Raw genomic sequence first — 13378 nt, 5'->3', positions numbered from 1 at the left:
GACCGAGGAGATGGATATAGCGAGCGTCTAGAGGTTGTAGGGGATCTAGAGGGTGTGATTAAGGAGTATCGCACATCCAACCTAAACATGCAGAGTGACAGACACAGGAATGGAACGGAAGCAGCGAACAAGGTCGCAATGTACGAGCTGCTACTGTAGACTTGGCATCCGTCCATCAATACCAACAAGCCGTCAAGGAAAGGACGTTAGCTAAGGGTTTGCCGCTTGGCTCTACATTACGATTCATTAAGGGCGTCGCAGGATTCGCCGAATCACGAGAGGCAGACGGCGAAGAGTGGTGAGCATAGGTGGCAATTAATTTGTTTTCGGTATCTAATTTGAGTAACTATGAAATTGACTTTATTTCTCTGTGCATGTGCGTTCGTTTAATTGGAAATCCCGCGGGCCGGAAAGGCGCTCTGGCGAGGCTCGAGTGGCAAGCAACTTCGGCGACACACCACTCCAAAACCGGAAACTCCAGTAATGTGCTGCAGGAGCGCCCCTTTGTCATTGTCACGTATCCCGCAGAGAGCCGGCCGCTCATCAATCTTCCGTGTTGTTAATTGGCGGGGTGAAGCTAGGTTTGCACGGAATAATACATCCCCAGAGCCGAAGTCTATAATCGTCATGGATGATACACCCTGGCATTATAGCGAAGAACTTTGCCAGATATAAGAGGACGCTAGTCTAGGGTGAGGCTGATATATCTCCCGCCGTACTCGCCAGACTTCCATCCAATCAAGGACCTCTTTTCCGTTTTAAACAAGTTCATAAAGCGCCATTAGAAGGCAAATAAGGACGTTATTAATATAGACTTCGGGATGTATCTAGTAAGTTGGCCATTTCTATTGAGTTTTCTTAACTGCTAGGCCTTATAGAAATTGGAAATTGCGTGATAAAAGTACCATAAAAGTCTAAAACATTAGCATCCTCACTATCCACAGCATTTTTCATTCTGCTGTAGATAATAGTCTCTTAAGAGACTTGTGGTTGGATGACACTATCAACCCGGAGTTGCACCCAAGGCTGCAACTCGACTTTTTCGATCTCATCGCTCAGCTTCGTTCTTTCCTCTATAGAAGTAACGACGACAGTTAAGTATGTCGCTCTCGGAAGCGCAATGGCAACTGTCCACCATAAGGACGGTACTTCGTGAAAAAAAATAACCGCTGCGTTAATACATGATGCAAGCTCGGGGAAGACTTCGGCGAACTTAGCAACTCTGGCTCCTGGGGCACTGAAATCGATCATGTCGTAGCTTGGATCTAAATTGATCGGGTCCACGACAACTTTCCATTTCTTCCCCATCCCGTCATCGATTTCGCCGACGGGCTCAAAATTGCGCACTTTCTTCACGCTCTTAAACACAGCCGAGGACTCCCTACAGACTCGTAAGAGATTGTTGCGGTGCTTGACGTTGGAAGTGGCTGTGATGGAGCACCGGGTATGCCTACGAGGCCATTTTGGCCCCCTGATTTGGACTTTGATCTGGAAGATGGTACTGGGAATTGCGAGGCGCCAGATCGCGTCGCGTAACTCTGGCGGGAGGCTGTTGAGTGTTCTGGCCTGCATACTTGCGCGGCACCTTCGAGATGTGTAGAGCCGGGAAGAAGCTTATTCGATGTGCTGTGGATAATGTAGGGACGTAACGCAGTGAAGAAAATGATGTTTACTCGAAGTAAGCAAGTTTGCGTGCTGCGGCCATTCGTATTCTACGGTAAAGCATTGACCCGGTGCCGAAAGCTCAGGGTTATGGCTACTACAAGGGCATGGCTGTTGAGCGCATCAAGGTAACGGTCTTTGTGGCACTTTCTTATTTTAGCGTGGTTTAAAGGCTATTATTCTGCGCAAAAGTAGCTTCCTCTCCCCACACAATATGTATTCTCAAAATAGCAACACAGTAAACTAGCGTGTATGCATCACAAAACCTCCATAAACAGCCAAATCTTAATTAAAAATCGCAGTAACCTGAGTAATAGGGAGTTCCATTGATGAAGTTCCATTTTAACTCGTTTTCTACTAAATATGAGAGCATTGGTGGAGGCGAAATTTAGTTGCAAAAGGGCTAGAGGGGAAGCTACTTTTGAGCAGAATAATACAAAGAATGGGTAAGAAGGTACCTCCTAGCTACCACAGCAGGCCACACCAGCCACACCAGCCACGTGCGCCACAGCAAAACAAGACTCCCACTATTATCCTTGTTTAACAAAGGAGGGACACTTATTCCGCCTTTGTGTGTACTTATAGGGGACCAAAAGGTACAACAGTGGTTCCTCCGGTGGAGCCAGCGCACCGCCACACCGCACGCTAAAAAAGGCTCCCACTATTATCCTTAATTAGCAAAAAAGGGACATTCATTCCGCCTCTTACTATACTAAAAGCTAACATTTATATCCCTAATAGCCCAGCGAGCGCCCAGCCATACTCACGCTTACTCTACAGTCTACAAAGACCACATTCTGTGACGCAATGACACGATCTACTACACGCAGCGCCGGTTTGTCAGGAGAAACTTTCGTAGAGAAAGATAGGTTCTCTCTCCTGCCGAATGAAATTATTCTGGAGATCGCTGGAAAAATCCAGGCTGTTGGAGATTTAAAAAGTCTCGCTTTATCAAGCAGACGTGTCTCTACCACTGCACGTCTGTCTATGATCAGGCGAGATCCTCAGAGAGCATTGATACACTTTACGGCTTGCGGCGATATCAAAGGTATAAAGTTGGCGCTCTCTGCCAGAGCAGACGTTGATACGCTATGTGAGCCAAACGGTAATGAACGAAGAAAGCTTCTAGGGGAGCATGGAATCAGCAACGTTCGAAAGTATAGACCCCTCCACATCGCTGTGATCAAAGGAGATCTTAGAACCGCCAAGTATCTTCTAGAACAAGAAGCCACTATCGACGCGGAAATTGGCGATAACATCACAGCCTTTTGGCTTGCCGTTATGGCGGGATCTACAAGCATGATGCGGTTCTTAGCCAACTAAGGCTGCGATATTCACCAAGAGGACTGGACAGGTTCTACTCCACTACATTATTGCTCGCGTGAAGGCAAAAGAAAAGCAGTTCAGTGCCTGCTTGAGCTAGGTGCGGATATTCACGCACAGGAATTAAAATTGAACCTCGACACGCCTCTAGGAGTAGCAGCAATGGAGGGGAAAACAAACATCTGCCAGATACTGACCGAGAAGGGTAGTAATATAAACTATCAGAACGTCTCGGGATGCACTCCGTTACATATAGCCGTGATGGAGGGACATGAAGCGGTTATCAAATATTTGCTCGATAACGGCGCAGACGTGGACAGAACTGACGGATCTGACAATACAGCGCTACTTCTCGCGATACATCGTTGTCGCCCTAAAGTATAGCGCTTGCTTCATAAGACCGGCGGCAGCGACATTAACTACACGACGTTATCTAGTAAGACCGCGCTACACATAGCGGCCGACTTCGGGGACTTGCAGCTTACCCGATACCTCCTTGAACATAATGCCGATATTCGCAAGCAAGACAGCGACGGCAATACCGCGCTAGGGTTGGCGGCTAAAATGGCGGGACGTGCATGTCTACATCTTTCCCAATCCGACAAGGCTCTCCTTGGCTATGTTTGGGACGCAACTAGCTGCAGACAGATATATGAGCTTCTACAAGAAAAGGGGAGTGATGTTACTCATGAAAGTCATGACGGCTATACTCCCGTGCAGCTATATGATAGAGCACAGCACGCATTTAAAATGTATGTTAAGGATTTGAGGGCCAGCGAGCACAGAAACAATCGTCAGGGTTGCAGTGTCATGTAACGCTTCTAATTCTAGTCCTGCTACAGATAGGTGTGGTTTACAGCAGTTTGTATGTATATTTTTTGATTACCCGTTTGTGTCTGCGGATGAAGGCTGGGCATTTGGAAGCGCAATTGACACCTCGGCAGGGTTATCATGGCAGGGTGAGACGTGGCGAATGACTATTATACGTTAGTTGGAAAGCTCCAGTTAGAGGTTGTTATTTGCTATAGCTAGCGTTACGAACAGTACTATTTGGCAATCTTCTCCTAGCATATCTGCCGCTATAATCGACTCCCACTCACCTAGCATCGTGCAAGCTATCGTCATTGGCCCGTCACGTAAACTAGAAGTTGTGAAAGAGGCGAAAGACTCATTGCGCATTGCGGGGACCAGGCTCTGTTGGGAGAGTTTGTCTCCTGGCGCTAATTGTCTTCCTTGGTCCCTTTCTGCCTCGTTTTGAAGCTGTCGGAAGGCATTTTGGGCGGCAACTTGCTGATTTTGGTTCCCCTGGCTTGTCGGAAAATAGTCACCACACACATACAGCCTTCAATAACGCAGACGTGCTTGAAAGCATATGGGCGAAGAGGCCGCGCTGTAGGCTCGGTGGTCAATGTTTGGCAATTCGCGATCAAAAGCCCAGGTAAAGTGGTTCTACGGCTGTTGCAAGGGCATGTGCAGGCGGTGCAGAATACTCCGTTGACTCGCCTCTCGCCAATCTGAAGCTAAGCTGCCACAATCAGATCCCTCACTTACACTGTTGGGGGAAAAAACGTAAGGCCCACCCGCCTAGCGACTTGTTGTTTAGCGTCATGGCCTGGAAACACCCACTAGTTAATAAGCGCCCGCTTTGAGCTTTCACAGCGCACGCTAATTTTAAGAGATAGAGTGAACCTGAAGCTTTTTGCACAAAACAATACTACAGCGGGTTGTCTCCTTGCTGTAAAACAGCCATTCGGCGTCTCATGAGGGTTGGAGTTAAACCCAGACTTCAGAAGGAAAGACGCCAGCTTCGTGCTCGCGCCGACGGCCCCATTGTGCCCTCCAGCGGGCCTCGCGTCTCAAGCCACAGCGCATGCCCCGGAAAGCCCTGGCCACACCCACCCCAACAGAGGACCCTGCAACGGCGCGCTGCCTTCATCTTACCCCGGGACAGTTGGCACGACGCGCTCGACAGGAGCTGGGATGCCGCGACCAATGTATTTTCTGGAGGTACCCAGCCCCCTGTCTCGTACCTCGACGCGAAGACGGTGCGATGAGCAGAGCCCCCAGATGCTCTAGCATAGATTGTGCGCCGGTATGCGGAACGTATGGAGAAACGCTAGCCGGCGAATAGTCGGGGAAGCTCAGTTACATGACCTCCAGAGAAAGCCCTGTGGCCAGAACCACCCCAGTTAGGCCGTGCCTGTCGGTTCGCCTCCCCTTACCTGCGGGGATGTGGTGGCGAGCGATGTATTCTCTGGAGATGCCCTATCCCTCTAGTACCTCCTCGCGAAGATGATGCATTGCACACGCATACACACGACCAGTACATTTTCATGCTTTGACACCTACCTGTGTTGCACCAACTGACTGGTACGAACCTCCTGAGCCCAGAAGTCCCGTGGGCGGCGGCGGTGGCGTTGCACAATTCGTCCGCCGCCAGTCCCGCCCCACTTGACCTGGAACCACAGTCAACAGTGGCAGCCACTGCAGCGATAGCGGCCACTGAATTAGAGCATCGGGCCAAGTGATGACAGTCTGAGCTACCTGCAATTTTTGGCCTTAGCAACGTACACAGACATCTGTACCCTTGTGAATGCGGAACGCCATCTGCTCGTAACTGGCTGGCGTGGCCATGGGCCGAGTTCCGTTGGTGCCACCTTGTGGTGGCTGGTCTCGGACAAACTCCTCAGAGAGCGCCGTTGCGGTCAATTCGGACGAGACTGTCCCAGCACAGAGCAAGCAGCCAAAGCCGGCGCGGTCAAACATGGCCTCACGACGGCGTACAGCACTCCAGACACTCTTAGGTGTAGGGTAGGAAGGCAGCGACGAAAAGCCGCCTCTGGCCAACCCATGATGCAGGTGGAGGTACGTTCTTGCTGATCCTCGTACTGGACCATGCGGAGTCCTTTTCAGCGCACTAGGGAGCATGTTCAAACAGCTCGGCGTGACAGTAACAAAAGGCATGCTGGCGGCCACGGATGTCGGGCGTAGGAACGCTGGTTTAGGCATAGCGCAGCTGCAGCAGCGGCGAGATAGTGCTCAAGTAACGCAGATGGTTCTATCTGGGTGAAATTATGCTGCCAACTACGCCGAGGGGTGTTAATAAAGAAGAGGAGCAGCAACGCTCTCACGTACCTGGTGCAAGTGGCATCTGGCCAGTGGTGTGGAGCAATCAAAAGAGGCGGAAGTCCTCCGTGGCGTGCGAAGAGCAGCTTTTGGCGTGCGGGAAAACATACAGCGGCGTTGCCAAAACCAAGGCACTGGTGCGGAAGGCAGCCGTTTCTCAACGCGGAGTGAGTGTGACGATCCTCGGGACCTGTGGATTGGGTCGCCATGTGGAGCGGGCAGCTCCAAGGGTCCAGCAAGTGAACGGCTACACGGTGCTGCGTTGGCAGGTTGCAATTTTTTCCTGGGTTGCCAAAACTGGTTGCTCCCTGGAGTCGGAATTCGACAGGACTTTGCTGCTCCATGTTGCACGGTTCGGCAAATGCGACAGATGGACCTACAATCCCACAGACCTGTTATTTGTCGACCCTGGCCACTTGGTGACGAGCCACCACCCTTACCAAAGTGTAGTCAGCAGACGCCAGTCATAACTGAGGAATCGTCGAAGAGGCCAAAGGTCAGGGGAGGATGAGTGCGAGAAAAACAATGGCAGCTTTCTCTTACCATTCAGGCTATGCAACACAGGTTTGCACTGAACGAGCAGAACTATTCATGGTACGCGTCGTACCACAGCGTTCACCGAAGTGAAGGCGCGCCCTTGTCTTCTGGGGTGGGCGTGGCCAGGACTTGAGACTGATGCGGGGATCCACGCAGTGGACTCCTCAAGCACCTCAAGGCCACAGCTCCCAGATCATCACTCCTGAGGTAGCGCGAGTGGCAGGCCCACAGCTCAACCGGCCCCAGCAGAATGGACGTGTGAGTGCGAGATGGTCGGAAGTTGGCATGTGGTGGGACGGGCTTTCATGTACGATAAAACTTCATCATAGTGAGGGCGATTTCAAATACTGTACACGTTTTATACTTTAGGTACACCACTATCGAAGGCAGCGGTGCAATTCTTTCTGTGGTCGGCATCCACCATCTCTCCCCAAACGGGCCTGAGCTGTCTGTGGCTACTGCGGGTCTCATTCTGTGGCCCTAGGGTGGTTGGCTCTGGCAGCACCTCTCAGAGTGGCGGCTGGGCAAGTGCGGCGGTCCCATGAGAGGAATCTTGAAAGTCAGGCCGGCGATGGAACCCTTTGCTTGATGTACATGACTGAAGGGTGCGTCAGCTGGATGCTGGGTGGCATGAGAACTGGAGATTGTGCATTGGTCGTACGCGACGACTCCTAAAATGAAAGTGACCGCATATTGCCAAGTAGCCCAGCCCGTGAGTCGCCAGTGTCCACTACTAGTGGATCGGTATTAGTCGCGGCTTTCTGCTCCCATGGTCTCCGCCCCGCCTACTAGACTTTCGACTGCCCAACACCCCCATCTGGTGTGCGCTGGCGTGTGCTGCGACCGCCTGCCGCTGTCCTGGCATGAGCAGCAACTTGTTGCTGCCCACCCACCACCCCCTGGCGTGCGTTGAGCGCCTGCGGCCGTCTTGGCATGAGCAGCAACTTTCTGCGCCCCCCCATTTCGCAGCTCATTTTGCAGGCGCCCGGTGCCCAAAAGCTCCAGCTTCGCCCAGGGCCACATCGCTGTGCTAAGTGGCTGGCAATCGTTTGACAAGTGTTTGTCAAGTAGATTCGCAGGGGTCCGACAATCATCACTGTGCAGAAAGAGACGCAAGAGGATAATGGTGATGGCAAAGACATGCTGCGAATTGATTAAGCACCAATTAGACATTATAGTGACAATCCGTTAGCGGGAGGAGAACGAATGAGCCTTCGCCGAGAGAGGGTGAGTTCACGACTGATTGGCTGGTAGGTCCATGCTGTCCCGCGCCATCCTAATGGCGGGCACATTCGCGAGCCCTATGGCTGGTGCAGAGGAAGTCATTTGCCATCAATTGACAGGCACTTGCCAGTCAGTTACGTCTTAGCTCCCGCAACGCATTGGGCAGAGGCACTTGTCAGTCACTTGCAGCTTAAGCCGCAGCGTGTGTGGCAGCAAGTCATTTGACATTGATTGACAAGCACTTGTCAGCCAGTAAGATTTATTGTTTCCCAATTGGAGTCAACGTGTTCCAAAGAGAGTAACGGGGCTTCATTTAGCGGTATACTTCGGGATTCAAGAAATAGTACGCATATTGGTAAAGGATTGGCAGAATATAGACCAAGAGGATAACGACCGTGGGACACCGCTCTCATATGCCGCCAAGAACGGGCATAAGGCTGTTGTCAAGCTGCTACTAGCGACAGACAGGGTTGATGTCGATGCCAAAGATTGTGAGGCTCGGACACCGCTCTCATATGCCGTCGAGAACGGGCACGAGGCTATCGTCAAGCTGCTGCGTGCTTGAACAGCTTTAGAGTAGTTTCTTCTTTCCATCTCTGATATATTTGTTAAGTTTGAAGTCTGGGAAAATACTTCTTTCAATAATCATATGCCTAGAAGTTTTCTTCATCTCTAGCTCTCGAATAATCAAAGTAGCTCAATGTTGTAATCATGCATTCATTCATTCATTCATTTATTGTATACGCGAGTCATGAAGACTGCATCACTCGGCAACTTCTCTCGGGCTTTGCTAGTGGCTGTCTTTCTCCGTTTTGCCCCTGTCGCTGCTTTCGGCGAAGTTTCGTAGTATGTAAGATCAACCATTACCGTTATCTGCATACGCCGCAATTTGAACAGAAGACCAAGGGCAGCTGCATCCGACCTACCCTTGGGTTGGCTGCGGGATCTTTGCTGCGCACTACCCGAGTGGCTGCGGTCCTGCAGCGCACCAGCAATGGTTGCATCGTTAGCCTCGTCCTGCGCCTCCTCCATGGCCGCTTCCAGGGCTTTTTTGCTGCTTGCGAAGAGGAAGGCCTGAAGGGAGAAGTTGATGATGTGGCCAGCGCATCGCGTCCGAGAGGCCACCGGATCAAACACAACGTCATGTTCCTGCCTAGAATGCCCGCACGAGAGGCCAATTTCTCTAGACTTTATGAGAACAATCTCAAACGGATGCTGATAATATAGCCTCAATTTGAAGAACTGCTAATATAATAACAGGCGGACTAATATTTTCCAAGAAGGTGTGTTAGTGCACTAAGAATTCCTTTCATGTCACATGACGATAGGGCCAGAATGCGGCTGAGGGGCTCAAACTCACCAGGTGGAACTGTTCCTCACGTATCCGTGATTTCCATTGTGAACGCTAGAATCGTCACTTCTGACATCACCCATTCCAATACGCTGCGATTCGTCGCGCTACGCCCAATCTACAAATGCCAGCACACGCACCCGCGCAAGCGGTGGTTATTGGTGCAAGTAATAAGCCGCGGATGACGGTGAAGGAAATCAGGACAAGGACCGGTTGCCTTACATGTCGGTAAGGATGGCCTTTCTTGCGCTTTCCCCTCGCCTGCTGTGCTCACGATTCTTGTCTTCTTTGACTCCTTATGCATATGTTTGAGATGATAGGTTTACTTCTGTGAGTGAAAGCGCGTTGTACTGACGAGCCATGTAATCAGGCAGCGCCGCATTAAATGCGACGAAAGAAAACCGACCTGTCACCGCTGCTTCATCGGTCGCCGCGAATGTTCTGGCTTGGGCTATGGTTTGCCGAGAGGAAACTTGGTCCCTCCACGACAGCAAGCACCCACTGTCAAGCGTAGCATGTTTCCTGGAGTCAACACTGCCAAAGCCGGCCGTGTGCACAAGGAGCCCGTGCCTCCTGATTGGCCTCTCATGCAAGCTGTCAAATACTGTAAGAAGCTACTTGTTTCTTCTATACACGGTTGTTCTTTTCTTTCTGCCCAAGCGTTTTCACACGTCGAATTGCTTCATGACTCAGAATATGGAAATACTGATGCGATACGCGTCATAGACAATATCAAGATGCAGCAAACACTAGATCCTGCGGTCCCACGCCATGACGTGGCATATTACTTCAATTTCTCACGGATAATACCTGACGTGTATATATGTTCTATCGTTTCATTCTACCTGGTTGCTTGTTTCAAGGTTCGCGGGCAGATCCTGAAGCCAGGCGAAGAACCTAGTCTAGGCGGTACCTGGTCAAGGTACTATGAGTATCTAGGCAAGACCTTGGGTATTGTTAACGACTGCATTCGTGGGGTGGGACCGTGGTCACGCCGCATCGGCGGCTTTGGCCCTATTCTTAACATGTTTGATAGCGATTTTGTACTCAACGGATCGACATGGCCGGCGCACGCCAATGGTGCCTTCGCCTATATTGATAGCGTAGGCGGCATGCATGCGCTATTACGTGAAAATTTCCAGCTTAAAGGATATCGCGCGATTGCGTTGCTGATGTAAGTTATCATCTGTCCATCATACTTTATTCCTTTACACACTCCTCCTTCTCATTGGCAATGCAACCGCAATCGCTGCTAGTTTGTACTAATCATCATTTGGCGGGCCTTAAGAATGGTGGTTGCCTCCAACGCAACAAGCCCAGCAAGGCGGCAGATTTGGGGCCATGACCAATATACGGATGATACGATACGCTATGTACACAGCCACCACGTTCCCGAGGACATGCCTTGCCCGACCGAGCTGTTTCTCGCCATTATTCACATCACACGTCACCGCGTTTTCGCCGCATATCAGAAAGACGGGGCTAAAAAGAGCCAACGCCGGCTACCATTAGCACCGCCAACCGCAACAGCTATGTATAGAAACATAACAGCTTTTGACGTGGATGCATGGGCAAAAGAGGTCAAGATAGATGGCCTTCCGCTCTCGCATCTCATAGCGCGTATTTACCAGACCGCAGTGCTTCTCTATGGTGTCTTGACGTTGCCGCCAGCAGCAAGCCGCCCGTGGGCAGCGACGCAACCTCGGCTGGCCGGTCTAGGGCCCCTCGATAGCGTACGCGTGTCCAAGCGCGACGAGCTCATGAAGCAGATGCGTGAATTTTGGGGTCAGGCGCCCTACCGGACGGCTCTCTGCTGGCCATTGGCCGTTGCCGGGGTCGCCTTGGTGGATGGCGACCCGGCCGACCAGCTGTTTGTAGAAAAGTGCCTTTTTGACATGTGGATGAGCCCGGGCACAACCTCGTCTCCCGTTGAATGCCGCAGGAAGCTCCTTGAGTTTTGGAAGTCGGATAAAATGGGCTGGGAGGACTGTTTTAACGAGCCAACTCCATCAATTGGATAGCTCGTGCATGCTTAGCGATGCACCTGAAATAAATATTAATTGCCGGTGACAATACTGCTGAGGCCGTGATTCTGCGCCCGAGCCTCTTTAGGGTGCGGGCTTTTACTTACATTGTGCTGAAGTTTACCCTTTCGGCAACCCAGTTCTGGTTGTAGATATTGCCAGGTTTTAAGCCAGCCCATTACGAGTCAATTTCTCTTCACAGAGATCGAAATCGCCACCCATACAAAAAGTGCAGCGATAGCAGAAGGAACCTTTCAAAATGTTTCCCAAGCAAAAATCACACCATCGTGAGGACTTCTCAGCCGTTGATGAAAGAGGCTCCACGGCCAAGTCCTCGTCGCAGATGAACTTGTTGTTTTTTGTGGCAAATTTGAGGACGGCGTCGACGACTCGCTCATTTCCGCTCTTTCCTCAAGGCTTTATGCGCAAACCGCAACGGCACCCGGTTCGCCTTCTCCTGTAGCTTGTTCAACTTAAGAAAACGATAAGCAGGGTGCAGGGGTCAAATCAGCCGTCGCGTTATTTGGCCATATGTTGGGATTTGCGACGGGACCACCCACGCCGTTCAATCGCTCTGCTGACCGCTCGCCGGTCAACTTCCATATCAAATGCCATTCTCAGCAGTTTAGCCATGCCTTTATAGCAAGCCATATTTCGTCGGTTATTTCCCTTCTGTCGGTTGTGGCGACAAAATTTATGGCTACTGGTGTAACGAGGGCGGGTGGGAGCGGACCGTCTGGTGCTTCTGTCGTAGACAGACCGTTCAGAGCTGTTGTACTTGGAGCGGGTTTAGCGTTGGCGTTTGTCTGTGGTGGCGTTTTACACCGTACTCCGGGGGCGCATTCCCGAGCAGGTTGCCAGCGGTGTATCTGGTTTTGGTGCTTCTTCTGTCGTATTAGGCGTGCTGGGCTGCTGGTACCAAAAAGGCACCAGGTTCTAGAGGGTTTCCGGTTAAAGGAAACTACTAGCACAGTTGATGGTGTGGTGCCATCATCTTTTCTGCGAATGTGGTAGTCCACGGGCACGAGGCCCGTCTGGCCGAGAATTTCATCGTGGGCAGCTGCCATGACTGCCACTGACTTGCCCGCTAAATCTTGTAGATATCTGGGGGTATTTTCTACGACATAGGTATACCACGTCTCTTTCTTGTCGGCCTTTGACGCCTTCAGTGCAGTGAGCCACTTATCTTGCGATGATAAGATAAGGTCCCTTGTTTCCATGGAGTCTGGGAATAGCGCCCAGCCGGTTGGGATGCGTCTTGCATCGAGCAGACTCATTGGGTTGAGAGTTAGGCTGTCTAGCAAGTGCTTCTTGATGCTGTAGCTGGAAAGTTTGTTTGCTGCATGGTCGGGCATGCGAATCAGTACGCGACAATCTGGCTTAGTCAGGCGCTGTCTGGATGCTACCGGGGCTTTTACAGCATGGGTAGAGGCTATCTTAGCATAGGTTGGGCGACTCGCCGTCTCTATGCTAGCAGTTGGGGCGGTTGGCAGAACTTCTTTCGTAACAAGAGCGGTCCAGACTTTCGGGAGGTTCTCGAGGGCTGCATTTACCAATGCAGTCTGCGTCTCGCCGTTGACATGTTTGCTGGCGCTTTGGAGAGCTCCCATAAAAAGAGCGTATACTTCCATTTCATCATCGTAGCGCTTCTGCAGCGCTGTAGCCATGCTCTTGTCGATTTGGTTTCTTCGATCGGCAGTGATTGTATGTCCTGCTTCGCTTGATTGGATTGGTTTTGCCCTAGAGAAGGGATCCTCTGTTTCCTCTAGTGTGGGCAGTCGCCTATTCGGTCGTAGCAGAGATGGGCTGCTGAGTATGTCGAGCGGATGGATGGTCGGGGCGCACGGGTAGGTTGACGGCTGCCGAGCGCTGGAGGGCATATGTCTCAGCAGCGGCAGTTGCCTCAGGAGTTCTGAAGCGAACGGGCCACTGCAAAACTCTCCGCCATACGCGAATTGGATTTTCCTCGAACTGAGTGGCCTAAGCCTGGTAGAACTGGCGGAAGTTATAGACTACCTAGACCAACACATAGATCTAGACAACTCGAGGCACTACACCTTAGTTGAAAGCAGTTTCGGAACACGATCCTTCTAAATTCTGCTCAACGTTACGAACAAAACTATAACGCAGA

At 51.2% G+C, this 13378-nt stretch overlaps 3 protein-coding genes across 3 annotated transcripts; 2 read left to right on the top strand and 1 right to left on the bottom strand.

The window, feature by feature from the left end:
• Positions 1-1048: 1048 nt before the first annotated feature.
• Positions 1049-1462, bottom strand: LMH87_008672 (uncharacterized protein; the record flags this gene model as incomplete). Its single annotated transcript, XM_056201881.1, has 3 exons — positions 1049-1148; positions 1214-1381; positions 1455-1462. 3 exons carry the CDS (start codon positions 1460-1462, stop codon positions 1049-1051), a joined length of 276 nt encoding a protein of 91 aa, XP_056056499.1.
• A 6392-nt stretch (positions 1463-7854) lies between these two features.
• LMH87_008671 (uncharacterized protein) lies at positions 7855-8437 on the top strand (the record flags this gene model as incomplete). The annotated part of the gene is made up of 3 exons (XM_056201879.1): positions 7855-7875; positions 8112-8124; positions 8190-8437. The coding sequence occupies 3 exons, from the start codon at positions 7855-7857 to the stop codon at positions 8435-8437; spliced, it is 282 nt and encodes a 93-aa protein (XP_056056498.1).
• Positions 8438-9347: 910 nt separating this feature from the next.
• LMH87_008670 (uncharacterized protein) lies at positions 9348-10401 on the top strand (the record flags this gene model as incomplete). Its single annotated transcript, XM_056201878.1, has 3 exons — positions 9348-9451; positions 9594-9829; positions 9950-10401. The coding sequence occupies 3 exons, from the start codon at positions 9348-9350 to the stop codon at positions 10399-10401; spliced, it is 792 nt and encodes a 263-aa protein (XP_056056497.1).
• Positions 10402-13378: the final 2977 nt, after the last annotated feature.

Source organism: Akanthomyces muscarius (assembly GCF_028009165.1).
Source record: "Akanthomyces muscarius strain Ve6 chromosome Unknown contig_18, whole genome shotgun sequence".
Taxonomy (NCBI): Eukaryota; Fungi; Ascomycota; class Sordariomycetes; order Hypocreales; family Cordycipitaceae; genus Akanthomyces; species Akanthomyces muscarius.
The sequence above is the reverse complement of the archived record's forward strand: the minus strand, read 5'-3'. Positions and strand labels throughout refer to the sequence as shown.